This window comes from Sphaerodactylus townsendi, linkage group LG03 (assembly GCF_021028975.2).
Source record: "Sphaerodactylus townsendi isolate TG3544 linkage group LG03, MPM_Stown_v2.3, whole genome shotgun sequence".
NCBI classification, from domain to species: Eukaryota; Metazoa; Chordata; class Lepidosauria; order Squamata; family Sphaerodactylidae; genus Sphaerodactylus; species Sphaerodactylus townsendi.
In genome coordinates, this window is record NC_059427.1 from 1,715,362 (window position 1) to 1,738,520 (window position 23,159).

The 23,159-nt window shown below is 84.4% G+C and overlaps 1 protein-coding gene across 1 annotated transcript in view; it reads left to right on the top strand.

Annotated features, from left to right (window-relative positions):
• Nucleotides 1-23,159, top strand: part of LOC125428558 (zinc finger protein 135-like) — a gene marked incomplete at its 3' end in the record, with an annotated part of 139,086 nt that overhangs the window by 67,852 nt on the left and 48,075 nt on the right. The window contains exon 5 of the mRNA XM_048488867.1: nucleotides 19,808-20,086. Within this exon, the coding sequence (XP_048344824.1) occupies nucleotides 19,808-20,086 (279 nt within the window). The remainder of the gene's footprint in view (nucleotides 1-19,807; nucleotides 20,087-23,159) is intronic.

Sequence of the window (23,159 nt, forward strand, 5' to 3'; positions counted from 1 at the left end):
GGTGGGGGGGGGGGGGGGTGGGGGGGGGGGGGGGTGGGGGGGGGGGGGGGTGGGGGGGGGGGGGGGTGGGGGGGGGGGGGGGTGGGGGGGGGGGGGGGTGGGGGGGGGGGGGGGTGGGGGGGGGGGGGGGTGGGGGGGGGGGGGGGTGGGGGGGGGGGGGGGTGGGGGGGGGGGGGGGTGGGGGGGGGGGGGGGTGGGGGGGGGGGGGGGTGGGGGGGGGGGGGGGTGGGGGGGGGGGGGGGTGGGGGGGGGGGGGGGTGGGGGGGGGGGGGGGTGGGGGGGGGGGGGGGTGGGGGGGGGGGGGGGTGGGGGGGGGGGGGGGTGGGGGGGGGGGGGGGTGGGGGGGGGGGGGGGTGGGGGGGGGGGGGGGTGGGGGGGGGGGGGGGTGGGGGGGGGGGGGGGTGGGGGGGGGGGGGGGTGGGGGGGGGGGGGGGTGGGGGGGGGGGGGGGTGGGGGGGGGGGGGGGTGGGGGGGGGGGGGGGTGGGGGGGGGGGGGGGTGGGGGGGGGGGGGGGTGGGGGGGGGGGGGGGTGGGGGGGGGGGGGGGTGGGGGGGGGGGGGGGTGGGGGGGGGGGGGGGTGGGGGGGGGGGGGGGTGGGGGGGGGGGGGGGTGGGGGGGGGGGGGGGTGGGGGGGGGGGGGGGTGGGGGGGGGGGGGGGTGGGGGGGGGGGGGGGTGGGGGGGGGGGGGGGTGGGGGGGGGGGGGGGTGGGGGGGGGGGGGGGTGGGGGGGGGGGGGGGTGGGGGGGGGGGGGGGTGGGGGGGGGGGGGGGTGGGGGGGGGGGGGGGTGGGGGGGGGGGGGGGTGGGGGGGGGGGGGGGTGGGGGGGGGGGGGGGTGGGGGGGGGGGGGGGTGGGGGGGGGGGGGGGTGGGGGGGGGGGGGGGTGGGGGGGGGGGGGGGTGGGGGGGGGGGGGGGTGGGGGGGGGGGGGGGTGGGGGGGGGGGGGGGTGGGGGGGGGGGGGGGTGGGGGGGGGGGGGGGTGGGGGGGGGGGGGGGTGGGGGGGGGGGGGGGTGGGGGGGGGGGGGGGTGGGGGGGGGGGGGGGTGGGGGGGGGGGGGGGTGGGGGGGGGGGGGGGTGGGGGGGGGGGGGGGTGGGGGGGGGGGGGGGTGGGGGGGGGGGGGGGTGGGGGGGGGGGGGGGTGGGGGGGGGGGGGGGTGGGGGGGGGGGGGGGTGGGGGGGGGGGGGGGTGGGGGGGGGGGGGGGTGGGGGGGGGGGGGGGTGGGGGGGGGGGGGGGTGGGGGGGGGGGGGGGTGGGGGGGGGGGGGGGTGGGGGGGGGGGGGGGTGGGGGGGGGGGGGGGTGGGGGGGGGGGGGGGTGGGGGGGGGGGGGGGTGGGGGGGGGGGGGGGTGGGGGGGGGGGGGGGTGGGGGGGGGGGGGGGTGGGGGGGGGGGGGGGTGGGGGGGGGGGGGGGTGGGGGGGGGGGGGGGTGGGGGGGGGGGGGGGTGGGGGGGGGGGGGGGTGGGGGGGGGGGGGGGTGGGGGGGGGGGGGGGTGGGGGGGGGGGGGGGTGGGGGGGGGGGGGGGTGGGGGGGGGGGGGGGTGGGGGGGGGGGGGGGTGGGGGGGGGGGGGGGTGGGGGGGGGGGGGGGTGGGGGGGGGGGGGGGTGGGGGGGGGGGGGGGTGGGGGGGGGGGGGGGTGGGGGGGGGGGGGGGTGGGGGGGGGGGGGGGTGGGGGGGGGGGGGGGTGGGGGGGGGGGGGGGTGGGGGGGGGGGGGGGTGGGGGGGGGGGGGGGTGGGGGGGGGGGGGGGTGGGGGGGGGGGGGGGTGGGGGGGGGGGGGGGTGGGGGGGGGGGGGGGTGGGGGGGGGGGGGGGTGGGGGGGGGGGGGGGTGGGGGGGGGGGGGGGTGGGGGGGGGGGGGGGTGGGGGGGGGGGGGGGTGGGGGGGGGGGGGGGTGGGGGGGGGGGGGGGTGGGGGGGGGGGGGGGTGGGGGGGGGGGGGGGTGGGGGGGGGGGGGGGTGGGGGGGGGGGGGGGTGGGGGGGGGGGGGGGTGGGGGGGGGGGGGGGTGGGGGGGGGGGGGGGTGGGGGGGGGGGGGGGTGGGGGGGGGGGGGGGTGGGGGGGGGGGGGGGTGGGGGGGGGGGGGGGTGGGGGGGGGGGGGGGTGGGGGGGGGGGGGGGTGGGGGGGGGGGGGGGTGGGGGGGGGGGGGGGTGGGGGGGGGGGGGGGTGGGGGGGGGGGGGGGTGGGGGGGGGGGGGGGTGGGGGGGGGGGGGGGTGGGGGGGGGGGGGGGTGGGGGGGGGGGGGGGTGGGGGGGGGGGGGGGTGGGGGGGGGGGGGGGTGGGGGGGGGGGGGGGTGGGGGGGGGGGGGGGTGGGGGGGGGGGGGGGTGGGGGGGGGGGGGGGTGGGGGGGGGGGGGGGTGGGGGGGGGGGGGGGTGGGGGGGGGGGGGGGTGGGGGGGGGGGGGGGTGGGGGGGGGGGGGGGTGGGGGGGGGGGGGGGTGGGGGGGGGGGGGGGTGGGGGGGGGGGGGGGTGGGGGGGGGGGGGGGTGGGGGGGGGGGGGGGTGGGGGGGGGGGGGGGTGGGGGGGGGGGGGGGTGGGGGGGGGGGGGGGTGGGGGGGGGGGGGGGTGGGGGGGGGGGGGGGTGGGGGGGGGGGGGGGTGGGGGGGGGGGGGGGTGGGGGGGGGGGGGGGTGGGGGGGGGGGGGGGTGGGGGGGGGGGGGGGTGGGGGGGGGGGGGGGTGGGGGGGGGGGGGGGTGGGGGGGGGGGGGGGTGGGGGGGGGGGGGGGTGGGGGGGGGGGGGGGTGGGGGGGGGGGGGGGTGGGGGGGGGGGGGGGTGGGGGGGGGGGGGGGTGGGGGGGGGGGGGGGTGGGGGGGGGGGGGGGTGGGGGGGGGGGGGGGTGGGGGGGGGGGGGGGTGGGGGGGGGGGGGGGTGGGGGGGGGGGGGGGTGGGGGGGGGGGGGGGTGGGGGGGGGGGGGGGTGGGGGGGGGGGGGGGTGGGGGGGGGGGGGGGTGGGGGGGGGGGGGGGTGGGGGGGGGGGGGGGTGGGGGGGGGGGGGGGTGGGGGGGGGGGGGGGTGGGGGGGGGGGGGGGTGGGGGGGGGGGGGGGTGGGGGGGGGGGGGGGTGGGGGGGGGGGGGGGTGGGGGGGGGGGGGGGTGGGGGGGGGGGGGGGTGGGGGGGGGGGGGGGTGGGGGGGGGGGGGGGTGGGGGGGGGGGGGGGTGGGGGGGGGGGGGGGTGGGGGGGGGGGGGGGTGGGGGGGGGGGGGGGTGGGGGGGGGGGGGGGTGGGGGGGGGGGGGGGTGGGGGGGGGGGGGGGTGGGGGGGGGGGGGGGTGGGGGGGGGGGGGGGTGGGGGGGGGGGGGGGTGGGGGGGGGGGGGGGTGGGGGGGGGGGGGGGTGGGGGGGGGGGGGGGTGGGGGGGGGGGGGGGTGGGGGGGGGGGGGGGTGGGGGGGGGGGGGGGTGGGGGGGGGGGGGGGTGGGGGGGGGGGGGGGTGGGGGGGGGGGGGGGTGGGGGGGGGGGGGGGTGGGGGGGGGGGGGGGTGGGGGGGGGGGGGGGTGGGGGGGGGGGGGGGTGGGGGGGGGGGGGGGTGGGGGGGGGGGGGGGTGGGGGGGGGGGGGGGTGGGGGGGGGGGGGGGTGGGGGGGGGGGGGGGTGGGGGGGGGGGGGGGTGGGGGGGGGGGGGGGTGGGGGGGGGGGGGGGTGGGGGGGGGGGGGGGTGGGGGGGGGGGGGGGTGGGGGGGGGGGGGGGTGGGGGGGGGGGGGGGTGGGGGGGGGGGGGGGTGGGGGGGGGGGGGGGTGGGGGGGGGGGGGGGTGGGGGGGGGGGGGGGTGGGGGGGGGGGGGGGTGGGGGGGGGGGGGGGTGGGGGGGGGGGGGGGTGGGGGGGGGGGGGGGTGGGGGGGGGGGGGGGTGGGGGGGGGGGGGGGTGGGGGGGGGGGGGGGTGGGGGGGGGGGGGGGTGGGGGGGGGGGGGGGTGGGGGGGGGGGGGGGTGGGGGGGGGGGGGGGTGGGGGGGGGGGGGGGTGGGGGGGGGGGGGGGTGGGGGGGGGGGGGGGTGGGGGGGGGGGGGGGTGGGGGGGGGGGGGGGTGGGGGGGGGGGGGGGTGGGGGGGGGGGGGGGTGGGGGGGGGGGGGGGTGGGGGGGGGGGGGGGTGGGGGGGGGGGGGGGTGGGGGGGGGGGGGGGTGGGGGGGGGGGGGGGTGGGGGGGGGGGGGGGTGGGGGGGGGGGGGGGTGGGGGGGGGGGGGGGTGGGGGGGGGGGGGGGTGGGGGGGGGGGGGGGTGGGGGGGGGGGGGGGTGGGGGGGGGGGGGGGTGGGGGGGGGGGGGGGTGGGGGGGGGGGGGGGTGGGGGGGGGGGGGGGTGGGGGGGGGGGGGGGTGGGGGGGGGGGGGGGTGGGGGGGGGGGGGGGTGGGGGGGGGGGGGGGTGGGGGGGGGGGGGGGTGGGGGGGGGGGGGGGTGGGGGGGGGGGGGGGTGGGGGGGGGGGGGGGTGGGGGGGGGGGGGGGTGGGGGGGGGGGGGGGTGGGGGGGGGGGGGGGTGGGGGGGGGGGGGGGTGGGGGGGGGGGGGGGTGGGGGGGGGGGGGGGTGGGGGGGGGGGGGGGTGGGGGGGGGGGGGGGTGGGGGGGGGGGGGGGTGGGGGGGGGGGGGGGTGGGGGGGGGGGGGGGTGGGGGGGGGGGGGGGTGGGGGGGGGGGGGGGTGGGGGGGGGGGGGGGTGGGGGGGGGGGGGGGTGGGGGGGGGGGGGGGTGGGGGGGGGGGGGGGTGGGGGGGGGGGGGGGTGGGGGGGGGGGGGGGTGGGGGGGGGGGGGGGTGGGGGGGGGGGGGGGTGGGGGGGGGGGGGGGTGGGGGGGGGGGGGGGTGGGGGGGGGGGGGGGTGGGGGGGGGGGGGGGTGGGGGGGGGGGGGGGTGGGGGGGGGGGGGGGTGGGGGGGGGGGGGGGTGGGGGGGGGGGGGGGTGGGGGGGGGGGGGGGTGGGGGGGGGGGGGGGTGGGGGGGGGGGGGGGTGGGGGGGGGGGGGGGTGGGGGGGGGGGGGGGTGGGGGGGGGGGGGGGTGGGGGGGGGGGGGGGTGGGGGGGGGGGGGGGTGGGGGGGGGGGGGGGTGGGGGGGGGGGGGGGTGGGGGGGGGGGGGGGTGGGGGGGGGGGGGGGTGGGGGGGGGGGGGGGTGGGGGGGGGGGGGGGTGGGGGGGGGGGGGGGTGGGGGGGGGGGGGGGTGGGGGGGGGGGGGGGTGGGGGGGGGGGGGGGTGGGGGGGGGGGGGGGTGGGGGGGGGGGGGGGTGGGGGGGGGGGGGGGTGGGGGGGGGGGGGGGTGGGGGGGGGGGGGGGTGGGGGGGGGGGGGGGTGGGGGGGGGGGGGGGTGGGGGGGGGGGGGGGTGGGGGGGGGGGGGGGTGGGGGGGGGGGGGGGTGGGGGGGGGGGGGGGTGGGGGGGGGGGGGGGTGGGGGGGGGGGGGGGTGGGGGGGGGGGGGGGTGGGGGGGGGGGGGGGTGGGGGGGGGGGGGGGTGGGGGGGGGGGGGGGTGGGGGGGGGGGGGGGTGGGGGGGGGGGGGGGTGGGGGGGGGGGGGGGTGGGGGGGGGGGGGGGTGGGGGGGGGGGGGGGTGGGGGGGGGGGGGGGTGGGGGGGGGGGGGGGTGGGGGGGGGGGGGGGTGGGGGGGGGGGGGGGTGGGGGGGGGGGGGGGTGGGGGGGGGGGGGGGTGGGGGGGGGGGGGGGTGGGGGGGGGGGGGGGTGGGGGGGGGGGGGGGTGGGGGGGGGGGGGGGTGGGGGGGGGGGGGGGTGGGGGGGGGGGGGGGTGGGGGGGGGGGGGGGTGGGGGGGGGGGGGGGTGGGGGGGGGGGGGGGTGGGGGGGGGGGGGGGTGGGGGGGGGGGGGGGTGGGGGGGGGGGGGGGTGGGGGGGGGGGGGGGTGGGGGGGGGGGGGGGTGGGGGGGGGGGGGGGTGGGGGGGGGGGGGGGTGGGGGGGGGGGGGGGTGGGGGGGGGGGGGGGTGGGGGGGGGGGGGGGTGGGGGGGGGGGGGGGTGGGGGGGGGGGGGGGTGGGGGGGGGGGGGGGTGGGGGGGGGGGGGGGTGGGGGGGGGGGGGGGTGGGGGGGGGGGGGGGTGGGGGGGGGGGGGGGTGGGGGGGGGGGGGGGTGGGGGGGGGGGGGGGTGGGGGGGGGGGGGGGTGGGGGGGGGGGGGGGTGGGGGGGGGGGGGGGTGGGGGGGGGGGGGGGTGGGGGGGGGGGGGGGTGGGGGGGGGGGGGGGTGGGGGGGGGGGGGGGTGGGGGGGGGGGGGGGTGGGGGGGGGGGGGGGTGGGGGGGGGGGGGGGTGGGGGGGGGGGGGGGTGGGGGGGGGGGGGGGTGGGGGGGGGGGGGGGTGGGGGGGGGGGGGGGTGGGGGGGGGGGGGGGTGGGGGGGGGGGGGGGTGGGGGGGGGGGGGGGTGGGGGGGGGGGGGGGTGGGGGGGGGGGGGGGTGGGGGGGGGGGGGGGTGGGGGGGGGGGGGGGTGGGGGGGGGGGGGGGTGGGGGGGGGGGGGGGTGGGGGGGGGGGGGGGTGGGGGGGGGGGGGGGTGGGGGGGGGGGGGGGTGGGGGGGGGGGGGGGTGGGGGGGGGGGGGGGTGGGGGGGGGGGGGGGTGGGGGGGGGGGGGGGTGGGGGGGGGGGGGGGTGGGGGGGGGGGGGGGTGGGGGGGGGGGGGGGTGGGGGGGGGGGGGGGTGGGGGGGGGGGGGGGTGGGGGGGGGGGGGGGTGGGGGGGGGGGGGGGTGGGGGGGGGGGGGGGTGGGGGGGGGGGGGGGTGGGGGGGGGGGGGGGTGGGGGGGGGGGGGGGTGGGGGGGGGGGGGGGTGGGGGGGGGGGGGGGTGGGGGGGGGGGGGGGTGGGGGGGGGGGGGGGTGGGGGGGGGGGGGGGTGGGGGGGGGGGGGGGTGGGGGGGGGGGGGGGTGGGGGGGGGGGGGGGTGGGGGGGGGGGGGGGTGGGGGGGGGGGGGGGTGGGGGGGGGGGGGGGTGGGGGGGGGGGGGGGTGGGGGGGGGGGGGGGTGGGGGGGGGGGGGGGTGGGGGGGGGGGGGGGTGGGGGGGGGGGGGGGTGGGGGGGGGGGGGGGTGGGGGGGGGGGGGGGTGGGGGGGGGGGGGGGTGGGGGGGGGGGGGGGTGGGGGGGGGGGGGGGTGGGGGGGGGGGGGGGTGGGGGGGGGGGGGGGTGGGGGGGGGGGGGGGTGGGGGGGGGGGGGGGTGGGGGGGGGGGGGGGTGGGGGGGGGGGGGGGTGGGGGGGGGGGGGGGTGGGGGGGGGGGGGGGTGGGGGGGGGGGGGGGTGGGGGGGGGGGGGGGTGGGGGGGGGGGGGGGTGGGGGGGGGGGGGGGTGGGGGGGGGGGGGGGTGGGGGGGGGGGGGGGTGGGGGGGGGGGGGGGTGGGGGGGGGGGGGGGTGGGGGGGGGGGGGGGTGGGGGGGGGGGGGGGTGGGGGGGGGGGGGGGTGGGGGGGGGGGGGGGTGGGGGGGGGGGGGGGTGGGGGGGGGGGGGGGTGGGGGGGGGGGGGGGTGGGGGGGGGGGGGGGTGGGGGGGGGGGGGGGTGGGGGGGGGGGGGGGTGGGGGGGGGGGGGGGTGGGGGGGGGGGGGGGTGGGGGGGGGGGGGGGTGGGGGGGGGGGGGGGTGGGGGGGGGGGGGGGTGGGGGGGGGGGGGGGTGGGGGGGGGGGGGGGTGGGGGGGGGGGGGGGTGGGGGGGGGGGGGGGTGGGGGGGGGGGGGGGTGGGGGGGGGGGGGGGTGGGGGGGGGGGGGGGTGGGGGGGGGGGGGGGTGGGGGGGGGGGGGGGTGGGGGGGGGGGGGGGTGGGGGGGGGGGGGGGTGGGGGGGGGGGGGGGTGGGGGGGGGGGGGGGTGGGGGGGGGGGGGGGTGGGGGGGGGGGGGGGTGGGGGGGGGGGGGGGTGGGGGGGGGGGGGGGTGGGGGGGGGGGGGGGTGGGGGGGGGGGGGGGTGGGGGGGGGGGGGGGTGGGGGGGGGGGGGGGTGGGGGGGGGGGGGGGTGGGGGGGGGGGGGGGTGGGGGGGGGGGGGGGTGGGGGGGGGGGGGGGTGGGGGGGGGGGGGGGTGGGGGGGGGGGGGGGTGGGGGGGGGGGGGGGTGGGGGGGGGGGGGGGTGGGGGGGGGGGGGGGTGGGGGGGGGGGGGGGTGGGGGGGGGGGGGGGTGGGGGGGGGGGGGGGTGGGGGGGGGGGGGGGTGGGGGGGGGGGGGGGTGGGGGGGGGGGGGGGTGGGGGGGGGGGGGGGTGGGGGGGGGGGGGGGTGGGGGGGGGGGGGGGTGGGGGGGGGGGGGGGTGGGGGGGGGGGGGGGTGGGGGGGGGGGGGGGTGGGGGGGGGGGGGGGTGGGGGGGGGGGGGGGTGGGGGGGGGGGGGGGTGGGGGGGGGGGGGGGTGGGGGGGGGGGGGGGTGGGGGGGGGGGGGGGTGGGGGGGGGGGGGGGTGGGGGGGGGGGGGGGTGGGGGGGGGGGGGGGTGGGGGGGGGGGGGGGTGGGGGGGGGGGGGGGTGGGGGGGGGGGGGGGTGGGGGGGGGGGGGGGTGGGGGGGGGGGGGGGTGGGGGGGGGGGGGGGTGGGGGGGGGGGGGGGTGGGGGGGGGGGGGGGTGGGGGGGGGGGGGGGTGGGGGGGGGGGGGGGTGGGGGGGGGGGGGGGTGGGGGGGGGGGGGGGTGGGGGGGGGGGGGGGTGGGGGGGGGGGGGGGTGGGGGGGGGGGGGGGTGGGGGGGGGGGGGGGTGGGGGGGGGGGGGGGTGGGGGGGGGGGGGGGTGGGGGGGGGGGGGGGTGGGGGGGGGGGGGGGTGGGGGGGGGGGGGGGTGGGGGGGGGGGGGGGTGGGGGGGGGGGGGGGTGGGGGGGGGGGGGGGTGGGGGGGGGGGGGGGTGGGGGGGGGGGGGGGTGGGGGGGGGGGGGGGTGGGGGGGGGGGGGGGTGGGGGGGGGGGGGGGTGGGGGGGGGGGGGGGTGGGGGGGGGGGGGGGTGGGGGGGGGGGGGGGTGGGGGGGGGGGGGGGTGGGGGGGGGGGGGGGTGGGGGGGGGGGGGGGTGGGGGGGGGGGGGGGTGGGGGGGGGGGGGGGTGGGGGGGGGGGGGGGTGGGGGGGGGGGGGGGTGGGGGGGGGGGGGGGTGGGGGGGGGGGGGGGTGGGGGGGGGGGGGGGTGGGGGGGGGGGGGGGTGGGGGGGGGGGGGGGTGGGGGGGGGGGGGGGTGGGGGGGGGGGGGGGTGGGGGGGGGGGGGGGTGGGGGGGGGGGGGGGTGGGGGGGGGGGGGGGTGGGGGGGGGGGGGGGTGGGGGGGGGGGGGGGTGGGGGGGGGGGGGGGTGGGGGGGGGGGGGGGTGGGGGGGGGGGGGGGTGGGGGGGGGGGGGGGTGGGGGGGGGGGGGGGTGGGGGGGGGGGGGGGTGGGGGGGGGGGGGGGTGGGGGGGGGGGGGGGTGGGGGGGGGGGGGGGTGGGGGGGGGGGGGGGTGGGGGGGGGGGGGGGTGGGGGGGGGGGGGGGTGGGGGGGGGGGGGGGTGGGGGGGGGGGGGGGTGGGGGGGGGGGGGGGTGGGGGGGGGGGGGGGTGGGGGGGGGGGGGGGTGGGGGGGGGGGGGGGTGGGGGGGGGGGGGGGTGGGGGGGGGGGGGGGTGGGGGGGGGGGGGGGTGGGGGGGGGGGGGGGTGGGGGGGGGGGGGGGTGGGGGGGGGGGGGGGTGGGGGGGGGGGGGGGTGGGGGGGGGGGGGGGTGGGGGGGGGGGGGGGTGGGGGGGGGGGGGGGTGGGGGGGGGGGGGGGTGGGGGGGGGGGGGGGTGGGGGGGGGGGGGGGTGGGGGGGGGGGGGGGTGGGGGGGGGGGGGGGTGGGGGGGGGGGGGGGTGGGGGGGGGGGGGGGTGGGGGGGGGGGGGGGTGGGGGGGGGGGGGGGTGGGGGGGGGGGGGGGTGGGGGGGGGGGGGGGTGGGGGGGGGGGGGGGTGGGGGGGGGGGGGGGTGGGGGGGGGGGGGGGTGGGGGGGGGGGGGGGTGGGGGGGGGGGGGGGTGGGGGGGGGGGGGGGTGGGGGGGGGGGGGGGTGGGGGGGGGGGGGGGTGGGGGGGGGGGGGGGTGGGGGGGGGGGGGGGTGGGGGGGGGGGGGGGTGGGGGGGGGGGGGGGTGGGGGGGGGGGGGGGTGGGGGGGGGGGGGGGTGGGGGGGGGGGGGGGTGGGGGGGGGGGGGGGTGGGGGGGGGGGGGGGTGGGGGGGGGGGGGGGTGGGGGGGGGGGGGGGTGGGGGGGGGGGGGGGTGGGGGGGGGGGGGGGTGGGGGGGGGGGGGGGTGGGGGGGGGGGGGGGTGGGGGGGGGGGGGGGTGGGGGGGGGGGGGGGTGGGGGGGGGGGGGGGTGGGGGGGGGGGGGGGTGGGGGGGGGGGGGGGTGGGGGGGGGGGGGGGTGGGGGGGGGGGGGGGTGGGGGGGGGGGGGGGTGGGGGGGGGGGGGGGTGGGGGGGGGGGGGGGTGGGGGGGGGGGGGGGTGGGGGGGGGGGGGGGTGGGGGGGGGGGGGGGTGGGGGGGGGGGGGGGTGGGGGGGGGGGGGGGTGGGGGGGGGGGGGGGTGGGGGGGGGGGGGGGTGGGGGGGGGGGGGGGTGGGGGGGGGGGGGGGTGGGGGGGGGGGGGGGTGGGGGGGGGGGGGGGTGGGGGGGGGGGGGGGTGGGGGGGGGGGGGGGTGGGGGGGGGGGGGGGTGGGGGGGGGGGGGGGTGGGGGGGGGGGGGGGTGGGGGGGGGGGGGGGTGGGGGGGGGGGGGGGTGGGGGGGGGGGGGGGTGGGGGGGGGGGGGGGTGGGGGGGGGGGGGGGTGGGGGGGGGGGGGGGTGGGGGGGGGGGGGGGTGGGGGGGGGGGGGGGTGGGGGGGGGGGGGGGTGGGGGGGGGGGGGGGTGGGGGGGGGGGGGGGTGGGGGGGGGGGGGGGTGGGGGGGGGGGGGGGTGGGGGGGGGGGGGGGTGGGGGGGGGGGGGGGTGGGGGGGGGGGGGGGTGGGGGGGGGGGGGGGTGGGGGGGGGGGGGGGTGGGGGGGGGGGGGGGTGGGGGGGGGGGGGGGTGGGGGGGGGGGGGGGTGGGGGGGGGGGGGGGTGGGGGGGGGGGGGGGTGGGGGGGGGGGGGGGTGGGGGGGGGGGGGGGTGGGGGGGGGGGGGGGTGGGGGGGGGGGGGGGTGGGGGGGGGGGGGGGTGGGGGGGGGGGGGGGTGGGGGGGGGGGGGGGTGGGGGGGGGGGGGGGTGGGGGGGGGGGGGGGTGGGGGGGGGGGGGGGTGGGGGGGGGGGGGGGTGGGGGGGGGGGGGGGTGGGGGGGGGGGGGGGTGGGGGGGGGGGGGGGTGGGGGGGGGGGGGGGTGGGGGGGGGGGGGGGTGGGGGGGGGGGGGGGTGGGGGGGGGGGGGGGTGGGGGGGGGGGGGGGTGGGGGGGGGGGGGGGTGGGGGGGGGGGGGGGTGGGGGGGGGGGGGGGTGGGGGGGGGGGGGGGTGGGGGGGGGGGGGGGTGGGGGGGGGGGGGGGTGGGGGGGGGGGGGGGTGGGGGGGGGGGGGGGTGGGGGGGGGGGGGGGTGGGGGGGGGGGGGGGTGGGGGGGGGGGGGGGTGGGGGGGGGGGGGGGTGGGGGGGGGGGGGGGTGGGGGGGGGGGGGGGTGGGGGGGGGGGGGGGTGGGGGGGGGGGGGGGTGGGGGGGGGGGGGGGTGGGGGGGGGGGGGGGTGGGGGGGGGGGGGGGTGGGGGGGGGGGGGGGTGGGGGGGGGGGGGGGTGGGGGGGGGGGGGGGTGGGGGGGGGGGGGGGTGGGGGGGGGGGGGGGTGGGGGGGGGGGGGGGTGGGGGGGGGGGGGGGTGGGGGGGGGGGGGGGTGGGGGGGGGGGGGGGTGGGGGGGGGGGGGGGTGGGGGGGGGGGGGGGTGGGGGGGGGGGGGGGTGGGGGGGGGGGGGGGTGGGGGGGGGGGGGGGTGGGGGGGGGGGGGGGTGGGGGGGGGGGGGGGTGGGGGGGGGGGGGGGTGGGGGGGGGGGGGGGTGGGGGGGGGGGGGGGTGGGGGGGGGGGGGGGTGGGGGGGGGGGGGGGTGGGGGGGGGGGGGGGTGGGGGGGGGGGGGGGTGGGGGGGGGGGGGGGTGGGGGGGGGGGGGGGTGGGGGGGGGGGGGGGTGGGGGGGGGGGGGGGTGGGGGGGGGGGGGGGTGGGGGGGGGGGGGGGTGGGGGGGGGGGGGGGTGGGGGGGGGGGGGGGTGGGGGGGGGGGGGGGTGGGGGGGGGGGGGGGTGGGGGGGGGGGGGGGTGGGGGGGGGGGGGGGTGGGGGGGGGGGGGGGTGGGGGGGGGGGGGGGTGGGGGGGGGGGGGGGTGGGGGGGGGGGGGGGTGGGGGGGGGGGGGGGTGGGGGGGGGGGGGGGTGGGGGGGGGGGGGGGTGGGGGGGGGGGGGGGTGGGGGGGGGGGGGGGTGGGGGGGGGGGGGGGTGGGGGGGGGGGGGGGTGGGGGGGGGGGGGGGTGGGGGGGGGGGGGGGTGGGGGGGGGGGGGGGTGGGGGGGGGGGGGGGTGGGGGGGGGGGGGGGTGGGGGGGGGGGGGGGTGGGGGGGGGGGGGGGTGGGGGGGGGGGGGGGTGGGGGGGGGGGGGGGTGGGGGGGGGGGGGGGTGGGGGGGGGGGGGGGTGGGGGGGGGGGGGGGTGGGGGGGGGGGGGGGTGGGGGGGGGGGGGGGTGGGGGGGGGGGGGGGTGGGGGGGGGGGGGGGTGGGGGGGGGGGGGGGTGGGGGGGGGGGGGGGTGGGGGGGGGGGGGGGTGGGGGGGGGGGGGGGTGGGGGGGGGGGGGGGTGGGGGGGGGGGGGGGTGGGGGGGGGGGGGGGTGGGGGGGGGGGGGGGTGGGGGGGGGGGGGGGTGGGGGGGGGGGGGGGTGGGGGGGGGGGGGGGTGGGGGGGGGGGGGGGTGGGGGGGGGGGGGGGTGGGGGGGGGGGGGGGTGGGGGGGGGGGGGGGTGGGGGGGGGGGGGGGTGGGGGGGGGGGGGGGTGGGGGGGGGGGGGGGTGGGGGGGGGGGGGGGTGGGGGGGGGGGGGGGTGGGGGGGGGGGGGGGTGGGGGGGGGGGGGGGTGGGGGGGGGGGGGGGTGGGGGGGGGGGGGGGTGGGGGGGGGGGGGGGTGGGGGGGGGGGGGGGTGGGGGGGGGGGGGGGTGGGGGGGGGGGGGGGTGGGGGGGGGGGGGGGTGGGGGGGGGGGGGGGTGGGGGGGGGGGGGGGTGGGGGGGGGGGGGGGTGGGGGGGGGGGGGGGTGGGGGGGGGGGGGGGTGGGGGGGGGGGGGGGTGGGGGGGGGGGGGGGTGGGGGGGGGGGGGGGTGGGGGGGGGGGGGGGTGGGGGGGGGGGGGGGTGGGGGGGGGGGGGGGTGGGGGGGGGGGGGGGTGGGGGGGGGGGGGGGTGGGGGGGGGGGGGGGTGGGGGGGGGGGGGGGTGGGGGGGGGGGGGGGTGGGGGGGGGGGGGGGTGGGGGGGGGGGGGGGTGGGGGGGGGGGGGGGTGGGGGGGGGGGGGGGTGGGGGGGGGGGGGGGTGGGGGGGGGGGGGGGTGGGGGGGGGGGGGGGTGGGGGGGGGGGGGGGTGGGGGGGGGGGGGGGTGGGGGGGGGGGGGGGTGGGGGGGGGGGGGGGTGGGGGGGGGGGGGGGTGGGGGGGGGGGGGGGTGGGGGGGGGGGGGGGTGGGGGGGGGGGGGGGTGGGGGGGGGGGGGGGTGGGGGGGGGGGGGGGTGGGGGGGGGGGGGGGTGGGGGGGGGGGGGGGTGGGGGGGGGGGGGGGTGGGGGGGGGGGGGGGTGGGGGGGGGGGGGGGTGGGGGGGGGGGGGGGTGGGGGGGGGGGGGGGTGGGGGGGGGGGGGGGTGGGGGGGGGGGGGGGTGGGGGGGGGGGGGGGTGGGGGGGGGGGGGGGTGGGGGGGGGGGGGGGTGGGGGGGGGGGGGGGTGGGGGGGGGGGGGGGTGGGGGGGGGGGGGGGTGGGGGGGGGGGGGGGTGGGGGGGGGGGGGGGTGGGGGGGGGGGGGGGTGGGGGGGGGGGGGGGTGGGGGGGGGGGGGGGTGGGGGGGGGGGGGGGTGGGGGGGGGGGGGGGTGGGGGGGGGGGGGGGTGGGGGGGGGGGGGGGTGGGGGGGGGGGGGGGTGGGGGGGGGGGGGGGTGGGGGGGGGGGGGGGTGGGGGGGGGGGGGGGTGGGGGGGGGGGGGGGTGGGGGGGGGGGGGGGTGGGGGGGGGGGGGGGTGGGGGGGGGGGGGGGTGGGGGGGGGGGGGGGTGGGGGGGGGGGGGGGTGGGGGGGGGGGGGGGTGGGGGGGGGGGGGGGTGGGGGGGGGGGGGGGTGGGGGGGGGGGGGGGTGGGGGGGGGGGGGGGTGGGGGGGGGGGGGGGTGGGGGGGGGGGGGGGTGGGGGGGGGGGGGGGTGGGGGGGGGGGGGGGTGGGGGGGGGGGGGGGTGGGGGGGGGGGGGGGTGGGGGGGGGGGGGGGTGGGGGGGGGGGGGGGTGGGGGGGGGGGGGGGTGGGGGGGGGGGGGGGTGGGGGGGGGGGGGGGTGGGGGGGGGGGGGGGTGGGGGGGGGGGGGGGTGGGGGGGGGGGGGGGTGGGGGGGGGGGGGGGTGGGGGGGGGGGGGGGTGGGGGGGGGGGGGGGTGGGGGGGGGGGGGGGTGGGGGGGGGGGGGGGTGGGGGGGGGGGGGGGTGGGGGGGGGGGGGGGTGGGGGGGGGGGGGGGTGGGGGGGGGGGGGGGTGGGGGGGGGGGGGGGTGGGGGGGGGGGGGGGTGGGGGGGGGGGGGGGTGGGGGGGGGGGGGGGTGGGGGGGGGGGGGGGTGGGGGGGGGGGGGGGTGGGGGGGGGGGGGGGTGGGGGGGGGGGGGGGTGGGGGGGGGGGGGGGTGGGGGGGGGGGGGGGTGGGGGGGGGGGGGGGTGGGGGGGGGGGGGGGTGGGGGGGGGGGGGGGTGGGGGGGGGGGGGGGTGGGGGGGGGGGGGGGTGGGGGGGGGGGGGGGTGGGGGGGGGGGGGGGTGGGGGGGGGGGGGGGTGGGGGGGGGGGGGGGTGGGGGGGGGGGGGGGTGGGGGGGGGGGGGGGTGGGGGGGGGGGGGGGTGGGGGGGGGGGGGGGTGGGGGGGGGGGGGGGTGGGGGGGGGGGGGGGTGGGGGGGGGGGGGGGTGGGGGGGGGGGGGGGTGGGGGGGGGGGGGGGTGGGGGGGGGGGGGGGTGGGGGGGGGGGGGGGTGGGGGGGGGGGGGGGTGGGGGGGGGGGGGGGTGGGGGGGGGGGGGGGTGGGGGGGGGGGGGGGTGGGGGGGGGGGGGGGTGGGGGGGGGGGGGGGTGGGGGGGGGGGGGGGTGGGGGGGGGGGGGGGTGGGGGGGGGGGGGGGTGGGGGGGGGGGGGGGTGGGGGGGGGGGGGGGTGGGGGGGGGGGGGGGTGGGGGGGGGGGGGGGTGGGGGGGGGGGGGGGTGGGGGGGGGGGGGGGTGGGGGGGGGGGGGGGTGGGGGGGGGGGGGGGTGGGGGGGGGGGGGGGTGGGGGGGGGGGGGGGTGGGGGGGGGGGGGGGTGGGGGGGGGGGGGGGTGGGGGGGGGGGGGGGTGGGGGGGGGGGGGGGTGGGGGGGGGGGGGGGTGGGGGGGGGGGGGGGTGGGGGGGGGGGGGGGTGGGGGGGGGGGGGGGTGGGGGGGGGGGGGGGTGGGGGGGGGGGGGGGTGGGGGGGGGGGGGGGTGGGGGGGGGGGGGGGTGGGGGGGGGGGGGGGTGGGGGGGGGGGGGGGTGGGGGGGGGGGGGGGTGGGGGGGGGGGGGGGTGGGGGGGGGGGGGGGTGGGGGGGGGGGGGGGTGGGGGGGGGGGGGGGTGGGGGGGGGGGGGGGTGGGGGGGGGGGGGGGTGGGGGGGGGGGGGGGTGGGGGGGGGGGGGGGTGGGGGGGGGGGGGGGTGGGGGGGGGGGGGGGTGGGGGGGGGGGGGGGTGGGGGGGGGGGGGGGTGGGGGGGGGGGGGGGTGGGGGGGGGGGGGGGTGGGGGGGGGGGGGGGTGGGGGGGGGGGGGGGTGGGGGGGGGGGGGGGTGGGGGGGGGGGGGGGTGGGGGGGGGGGGGGGTGGGGGGGGGGGGGGGTGGGGGGGGGGGGGGGTGGGGGGGGGGGGGGGTGGGGGGGGGGGGGGGTGGGGGGGGGGGGGGGTGGGGGGGGGGGGGGGTGGGGGGGGGGGGGGGTGGGGGGGGGGGGGGGTGGGGGGGGGGGGGGGTGGGGGGGGGGGGGGGTGGGGGGGGGGGGGGGTGGGGGGGGGGGGGGGTGGGGGGGGGGGGGGGTGGGGGGGGGGGGGGGTGGGGGGGGGGGGGGGTGGGGGGGGGGGGGGGTGGGGGGGGGGGGGGGTGGGGGGGGGGGGGGGTGGGGGGGGGGGGGGGTGGGGGGGGGGGGGGGTGGGGGGGGGGGGGGGTGGGGGGGGGGGGGGGTGGGGGGGGGGGGGGGTGGGGGGGGGGGGGGGTGGGGGGGGGGGGGGGTGGGGGGGGGGGGGGGTGGGGGGGGGGGGGGGTGGGGGGGGGGGGGGGTGGGGGGGGGGGGGGGTGGGGGGGGGGGGGGGTGGGGGGGGGGGGGGGTGGGGGGGGGGGGGGGTGGGGGGGGGGGGGGGTGGGGGGGGGGGGGGGTGGGGGGGGGGGGGGGTGGGGGGGGGGGGGGGTGGGGGGGGGGGGGGGTGGGGGGGGGGGGGGGTGGGGGGGGGGGGGGGTGGGGGGGGGGGGGGGTGGGGGGGGGGGGGGGTGGGGGGGGGGGGGGGTGGGGGGGGGGGGGGGTGGGGGGGGGGGGGGGTGGGGGGGGGGGGGGGTGGGGGGGGGGGGGGGTGGGGGGGGGGGGGGGTGGGGGGGGGGGGGGGTGGGGGGGGGGGGGGGTGGGGGGGGGGGGGGGTGGGGGGGGGGGGGGGTGGGGGGGGGGGGGGGTGGGGGGGGGGGGGGGTGGGGGGGGGGGGGGGTGGGGGGGGGGGGGGGTGGGGGGGGGGGGGGGTGGGGGGGGGGGGGGGTGGGGGGGGGGGGGGGTGGGGGGGGGGGGGGGTGGGGGGGGGGGGGGGTGGGGGGGGGGGGGGGTGGGGGGGGGGGGGGGTGGGGGGGGGGGGGGGTGGGGGGGGGGGGGGGTGGGGGGGGGGGGGGGTGGGGGGGGGGGGGGGTGGGGGGGGGGGGGGGTGGGGGGGGGGGGGGGTGGGGGGGGGGGGGGGTGGGGGGGGGGGGGGGTGGGGGGGGGGGGGGGTGGGGGGGGGGGGGGGTGGGGGGGGGGGGGGGTGGGGGGGGGGGGGGGTGGGGGGGGGGGGGGGTGGGGGGGGGGGGGGGTGGGGGGGGGGGGGGGTGGGGGGGGGGGGGGGTGGGGGGGGGGGGGGGTGGGGGGGGGGGGGGGTGGGGGGGGGGGGGGGTGGGGGGGGGGGGGGGTGGGGGGGGGGGGGGGTGGGGGGGGGGGGGGGTGGGGGGGGGGGGGGGTGGGGGGGGGGGGGGGTGGGGGGGGGGGGGGGTGGGGGGGGGGGGGGGTGGGGGGGGGGGGGGGTGGGGGGGGGGGGGGGTGGGGGGGGGGGGGGGTGGGGGGGGGGGGGGGTGGGGGGGGGGGGGGGTGGGGGGGGGGGGGGGTGGGGGGGGGGGGGGGTGGGGGGGGGGGGGGGTGGGGGGGGGGGGGGGTGGGGGGGGGGGGGGGTGGGGGGGGGGGGGGGTGGGGGGGGGGGGGGGTGGGGGGGGGGGGGGGTGGGGGGGGGGGGGGGTGGGGGGGGGGGGGGGTGGGGGGGGGGGGGGGTGGGGGGGGGGGGGGGTGGGGGGGGGGGGGGGTGGGGGGGGGGGGGGGTGGGGGGGGGGGGGGGTGGGGGGGGGGGGGGGTGGGGGGGGGGGGGGGTGGGGGGGGGGGGGGGTGGGGGGGGGGGGGGGTGGGGGGGGGGGGGGGTGGGGGGGGGGGGGGGTGGGGGGGGGGGGGGGTGGGGGGGGGGGGGGGTGGGGGGGGGGGGGGGTGGGGGGGGGGGGGGGTGGGGGGGGGGGGGGGTGGGGGGGGGGGGGGGTGGGGGGGGGGGGGGGTGGGGGGGGGGGGGGGTGGGGGGGGGGGGGGGTGGGGGGGGGGGGGGGTGGGGGGGGGGGGGGGTGGGGGGGGGGGGGGGTGGGGGGGGGGGGGGGTGGGGGGGGGGGGGGGTGGGGGGGGGGGGGGGTGGGGGGGGGGGGGGGTGGGGGGGGGGGGGGGTGGGGGGGGGGGGGGGTGGGGGGGGGGGGGGGTGGGGGGGGGGGGGGGTGGGGGGGGGGGGGGGTGGGGGGGGGGGGGGGTGGGGGGGGGGGGGGGTGGGGGGGGGGGGGGGTGGGGGGGGGGGGGGGTGGGGGGGGGGGGGGGTGGGGGGGGGGGGGGGTGGGGGGGGGGGGGGGTGGGGGGGGGGGGGGGTGGGGGGGGGGGGGGGTGGGGGGGGGGGGGGGTGGGGGGGGGGGGGGGTGGGGGGGGGGGGGGGTGGGGGGGGGGGGGGGTGGGGGGGGGGGGGGGTGGGGGGGGGGGGGGGTGGGGGGGGGGGGGGGTGGGGGGGGGGGGGGGTGGGGGGGGGGGGGGGTGGGGGGGGGGGGGGGTGGGGGGGGGGGGGGGTGGGGGGGGGGGGGGGTGGGGGGGGGGGGGGGTGGGGGGGGGGGGGGGTGGGGGGGGGGGGGGGTGGGGGGGGGGGGGGGTGGGGGGGGGGGGGGGTGGGGGGGGGGGGGGGTGGGGGGGGGGGGGGGTGGGGGGGGGGGGGGGTGGGGGGGGGGGGGGGTGGGGGGGGGGGGGGGTGGGGGGGGGGGGGGGTGGGGGGGGGGGGGGGTGGGGGGGGGGGGGGGTGGGGGGGGGGGGGGGTGGGGGGGGGGGGGGGTGGGGGGGGGGGGGGGTGGGGGGGGGGGGGGGTGGGGGGGGGGGGGGGTGGGGTGGCGGGGGGGGGGGGGGGTTGTGGGGGGGGTGGGGGGGGGGGGGGGGGGGGGGGGGGGGGGGCGGGGGGGGGGGGGGGGGGGGGGGGGGGGGGGGCCCCCGTGGGGGCGGCGGGGGGGGGGGGAGGGGGGGGTTCCCCGGAGGCGGGGGGGGGGGGGGGGGGGGGGGGGGGGGGGGGGGGGGGGGGGGGGCTGGGGGGAAAAGGAGGGAGGATGTCCTTCTGGGGCCTGAAATCTGGGATGCTCTGAAGCTCCTTCTGGGTCTGAGCTTAGCTGTGGCTCTGCAGGGGCTGCTGCATCCTTCAATTTGGGATAATCCAGGGAAAGGTGGGGGCTTCCTTCACAAAAGCCAAGCTGCAAGAGCTCCAACCTCCCTTTCCTATAGCAGTCACCTAAATGCCTTTAGGGCTCACCTGCCTTCCCCACAACTGGCAGCTCTTCCACAAACCACAAGGGCCTGTACTTGAAGTGTTGGGTTTACTCAGTGAAATACTGGCTCCCGTTTTCTCCAAAACAATTCTGAAAACCAGCTCTTCATGGTTATTTTCACAACTATAATGAAGCTCTCTGTACAGTTGCAGGACTGGAGATCATGGTAACTTCTTATGGAGAGCCAGCATGGTATAGTGGCTAAAACCAGTGCAGTCCAATCTTGAGAGGGGGGTTCAAGTCCCTGCTCCTCCACATGAAGCCTGCTGGGTGATCTTGGGCTAGTCACAGAACTCTCTCAGTTCCTGACAAGGTGTTTGTAGTGGGGAGGGAAAGGAATGTGATTTATAAGCCCCCTTCAGGCTCTTTAGGGTAGAGAAAAGTGGGAATATAAAAGCCTTCTCCTCTTCTTCTCTTTAATCATGAATAGCAGAGACTCAAAAGAGCTGCATTACAAGTCAAATGTGAACAGTAGGGGAATGATGGTTTGCCATTTCCTCCCCTTAAAGTGCAAGGGATAGACAGAATAGAAAACCTGCTGACCTGGGGAGGCCTGACTGGGGATCAGGTGGGACTGGAGCTCAGTTGTGGGGGGCGGGGGAGGGGGTGGAGAATATCTGATCAAGAAAATGGTCACCTGCTAATGAGCAGTGCCTGATGGGGGGGCTTGGCTTCTTGCCCATGTGCTAACTGGACCTCTTTCTTCCTTCCAGCAGCACCTATAGAGGAGATGGTTGGGGGAAACCAGGGATTCTCTGTGGAAGAAGACCAGGATGATGTTTCTGAAGGAAAGGTTGGGGACAGAGACCGACCACAAAGGCAGGAGGGAAACCATGCAGACAAGACGGCAGATAAGCCCATTCCATCCCAAGGAGGATGCTTCTATGAAACTCCCCTCCAAGATGTAAGATCAACGGAAGCAAGAACGAACGAATGTCTTCGTACCAACCAGAGAATCTACTCCAGGGAAAATCTGGCCATTGGAAAGACCTGCGGTGAGAATATCACTCTTATTTCTGAGGGGCAAATTCATTTAGGAGAGAAATTGTACGACTTCCTGAAGTGCGGAAAGACCTTAAGTCAGAAATCAGCCATTTCATCCCATGACATTCAGTCAGGTGAAGGGGTGTGTGTGTGTTTATGTAAATTGTTTTATTGCAAACCAAGCTTTTCTGATGCAGCAGGTTTGAATGGTCTTTTAAAGTGTATAATAATGAAGTGAAAAATCAGTGTGTGGATGGAACTTCTAGGGAAGATCAGACTTCCTTCTGTGGATCTTAACAGGATTTCTCTTTTTATTCCAGAAGGGGATGAGCAGTTAAATGAGGGTGATGAGGCAGTCCTTTATGAAGTCCAGAATGAAGATTTAGAAGGAATCTTCAGGAATCGAGGTGGACCTAATAAGCAGAAAGGAAGTCACATGTCTGAAAATAGGGATAAATCTATTTCATGCCAAGGGCAGGATTTCAGTGAACTAATCCAAACACCAGAGGAAGCACATATGTGCTTGGAATGTGAGATGACCTTCTCAGATCCAAACGAATATGAGATCCATCTGCAAATGCACAGTGGAAAGAAGGCCGATCAATGCTTGGAGTTTGGAAATAATTATGTTCGCAGAACAGAGCTACCTAGCCATAGAAGAATATATAATGGAGAGAAACTTTATAGCTACACAGACTGTGGAAATAGCTTCTCAGGTAAATCAGATCTTTCTCAAAACCATTGTGGGACTCATTCAGGAGAGAATCCATTAATCCGCATTGATAATGGAAAGGCTTCCTCTGGTATAAGAAAGGGTACTGTACATCTTCTAAAGCACAGAATAATAAAGGCACATAAATGCTTTAGCTGTGGAAAGTTGTTCAGATGCAGATCAAAGCTCCTGGTGCACCAAATTACTCACACAAAGGAGAGATCTTTTGAATGCTCACAGTGTGGAAAGAGATTTAGTCAGAGTGGCACTCTTCAACAGCATCAAAGAACTCACACAAAGGAGAGACCTTTTGAATGCTCACAGTGTAGAAAGAGATTCAGTCGGAGTAGTACTCTGAAAGAGCATCAAAGAACTCATACAAAGGAGAGACCTTTTGAATGCTCAGAATGTGGAAAGAGATTCAGTCAAAGTGGCAATCTTCAACAGCATCAAAGAACTCACAGAAAGGAGAGACCTTTTGAATGCTCAGAGTGTGGAAAGAGATTCAGTTGGAATGGCAGTCTTCAACGGCATCAAAGAACTCACACAAAGGAGAAACCTTTTGAATGCTCAGAGTGTGGAAAGAGGTTTTGTTGGAATGGCGGTCTTCAACGGCATCAAAGAACTCACACAAAGGACAGACCTTTTCAGTGCTCAGAGTGTGGAAAGAAATTCAGTTGGAGTGGCGGTCTTCAGCGGCATCAAATAACTCACACAAAGGAGAGACCTTTTGAATGCTCACAGTGTGGAAAGAGATTCAGTCAGAGTGGCACTCTTCAACGGCATCAAAGAATTCACACAAGGGAGAGGCCTTTTGAATGCTCCGAGTGTGGAAAGAGATTCAGTCAGAGTGGCACTCTTCAACGGCATCAAGGAACTCACTCAAAGGAGAGACCTTTTGAATGCTCAGAGTGTGGAAAGAGGTTTTGTTGGAGTGGCAGTCTTCAAAAGCATCAAAGAACCCACTCAAAGGAGAGACCTTTTGAATGCTCCGAGTGTGGAAAGAGATTCTGTCGGAGTGACAGCCTTCAAACGCATCAAAGAACCCACACAAAGGAGAGACCTTTTGAATGCTCAAAGTGTGGAAAGAGATTCCGTTGGAGCGGCAATCTTGAACGGCATCAAATAATTCACACAAAGGAGAGACCATTTGAATGCCCAGAGTGTGGAAAGAGATTCAGTCAAAATAGCAGTCTTCAGCAGCATCAAAGAACTCACAGAAAGGAGAGACCTTTTGAATGCTTAGTGTGTGGAAAGAGATTCAGTCAAAGTGGCAATCTTCGACAGCATCAAAGGACTCACACGAAGGAGAGACCTTTTGAATGCTCAGAGTGTAGAAAGAGATTCCGTTGGAGCAGCAATCTTGAACGGCATCAAAGAACTCACACAAAGGAGAGACCTTTCCAATGTGCAGAGTGTGGAAAGAGATTCCGTCATAAGAGTAATCTTCAAGAGCATCAAAGAACTCACACAAGATAGAGACCTTTGTGGTGTTCATTATAAGGCCCCTGTCCACTTTCAGATGTGGCACCCCAATTTGATCCCCTTCTTCTCACAATAGTTTGGAGGGCACCCCCTGTATAACAGAAAGTGCCTTTTTATGCTCAGTGTGTAGAAAGAGATTCACTCTGCACAGCTAAATCTTTTGTTCTCTTTGTGTTCTTTTCTGTTTCTTCACACTGATTATTAAACGTGTTCTCCTTATTCCTATGTGCACATTGCTGGAAAGCTGCATTGATTGATGTTGTTTCTTTTTCTGTAATCTTTTGCTTCATTTTTATCTTGAGCAATTAGTTTTCTCAATCAACTTTCAAGGTTTTAAATTTCATTTGGCTACATAAATAACCTTTCCACAGTTCAAGTGCTTTATTGAGAACCACCCACCTCTTTTCTTCTTTCTACCTTTTCCCAACCATTCTGGGAATTATCAGTTCTTTAAAGTTTCTAGATTTGTGTCACAGCCCTAGCCTTGCTCAAAGACAAGAATCAGTACTTTAAACTTTGAATTCCTTTTTTATGGATGGCCCCTCCACCCCACTACTCAGGCAGGACACAGAATTCCCAGAGAAGGGGGAGGAGGGAGAGGAGAAGGAGGAAAGCAAACCAGTTTCATCCAGTCATACACATTCCAAAAGGCAGATAACATTCTTGATACCCGTGTATGCTCGTGTATAAGTCGACCCGCATTTAAGTCGAGGCACCTAATTTTACCACAAAAAACTGGGAAAACTTATTGACTCACCTATAAGTTGAGGGTAGGAAATGCAGCAGCTACTGGTAAATTTCAAAAATAAAAATAGATACCAATAAAATTACATTAATTGAGGCATCAGTAGGTTTTTGAATATTTATTTCAAAGAAAAACAGTAAAA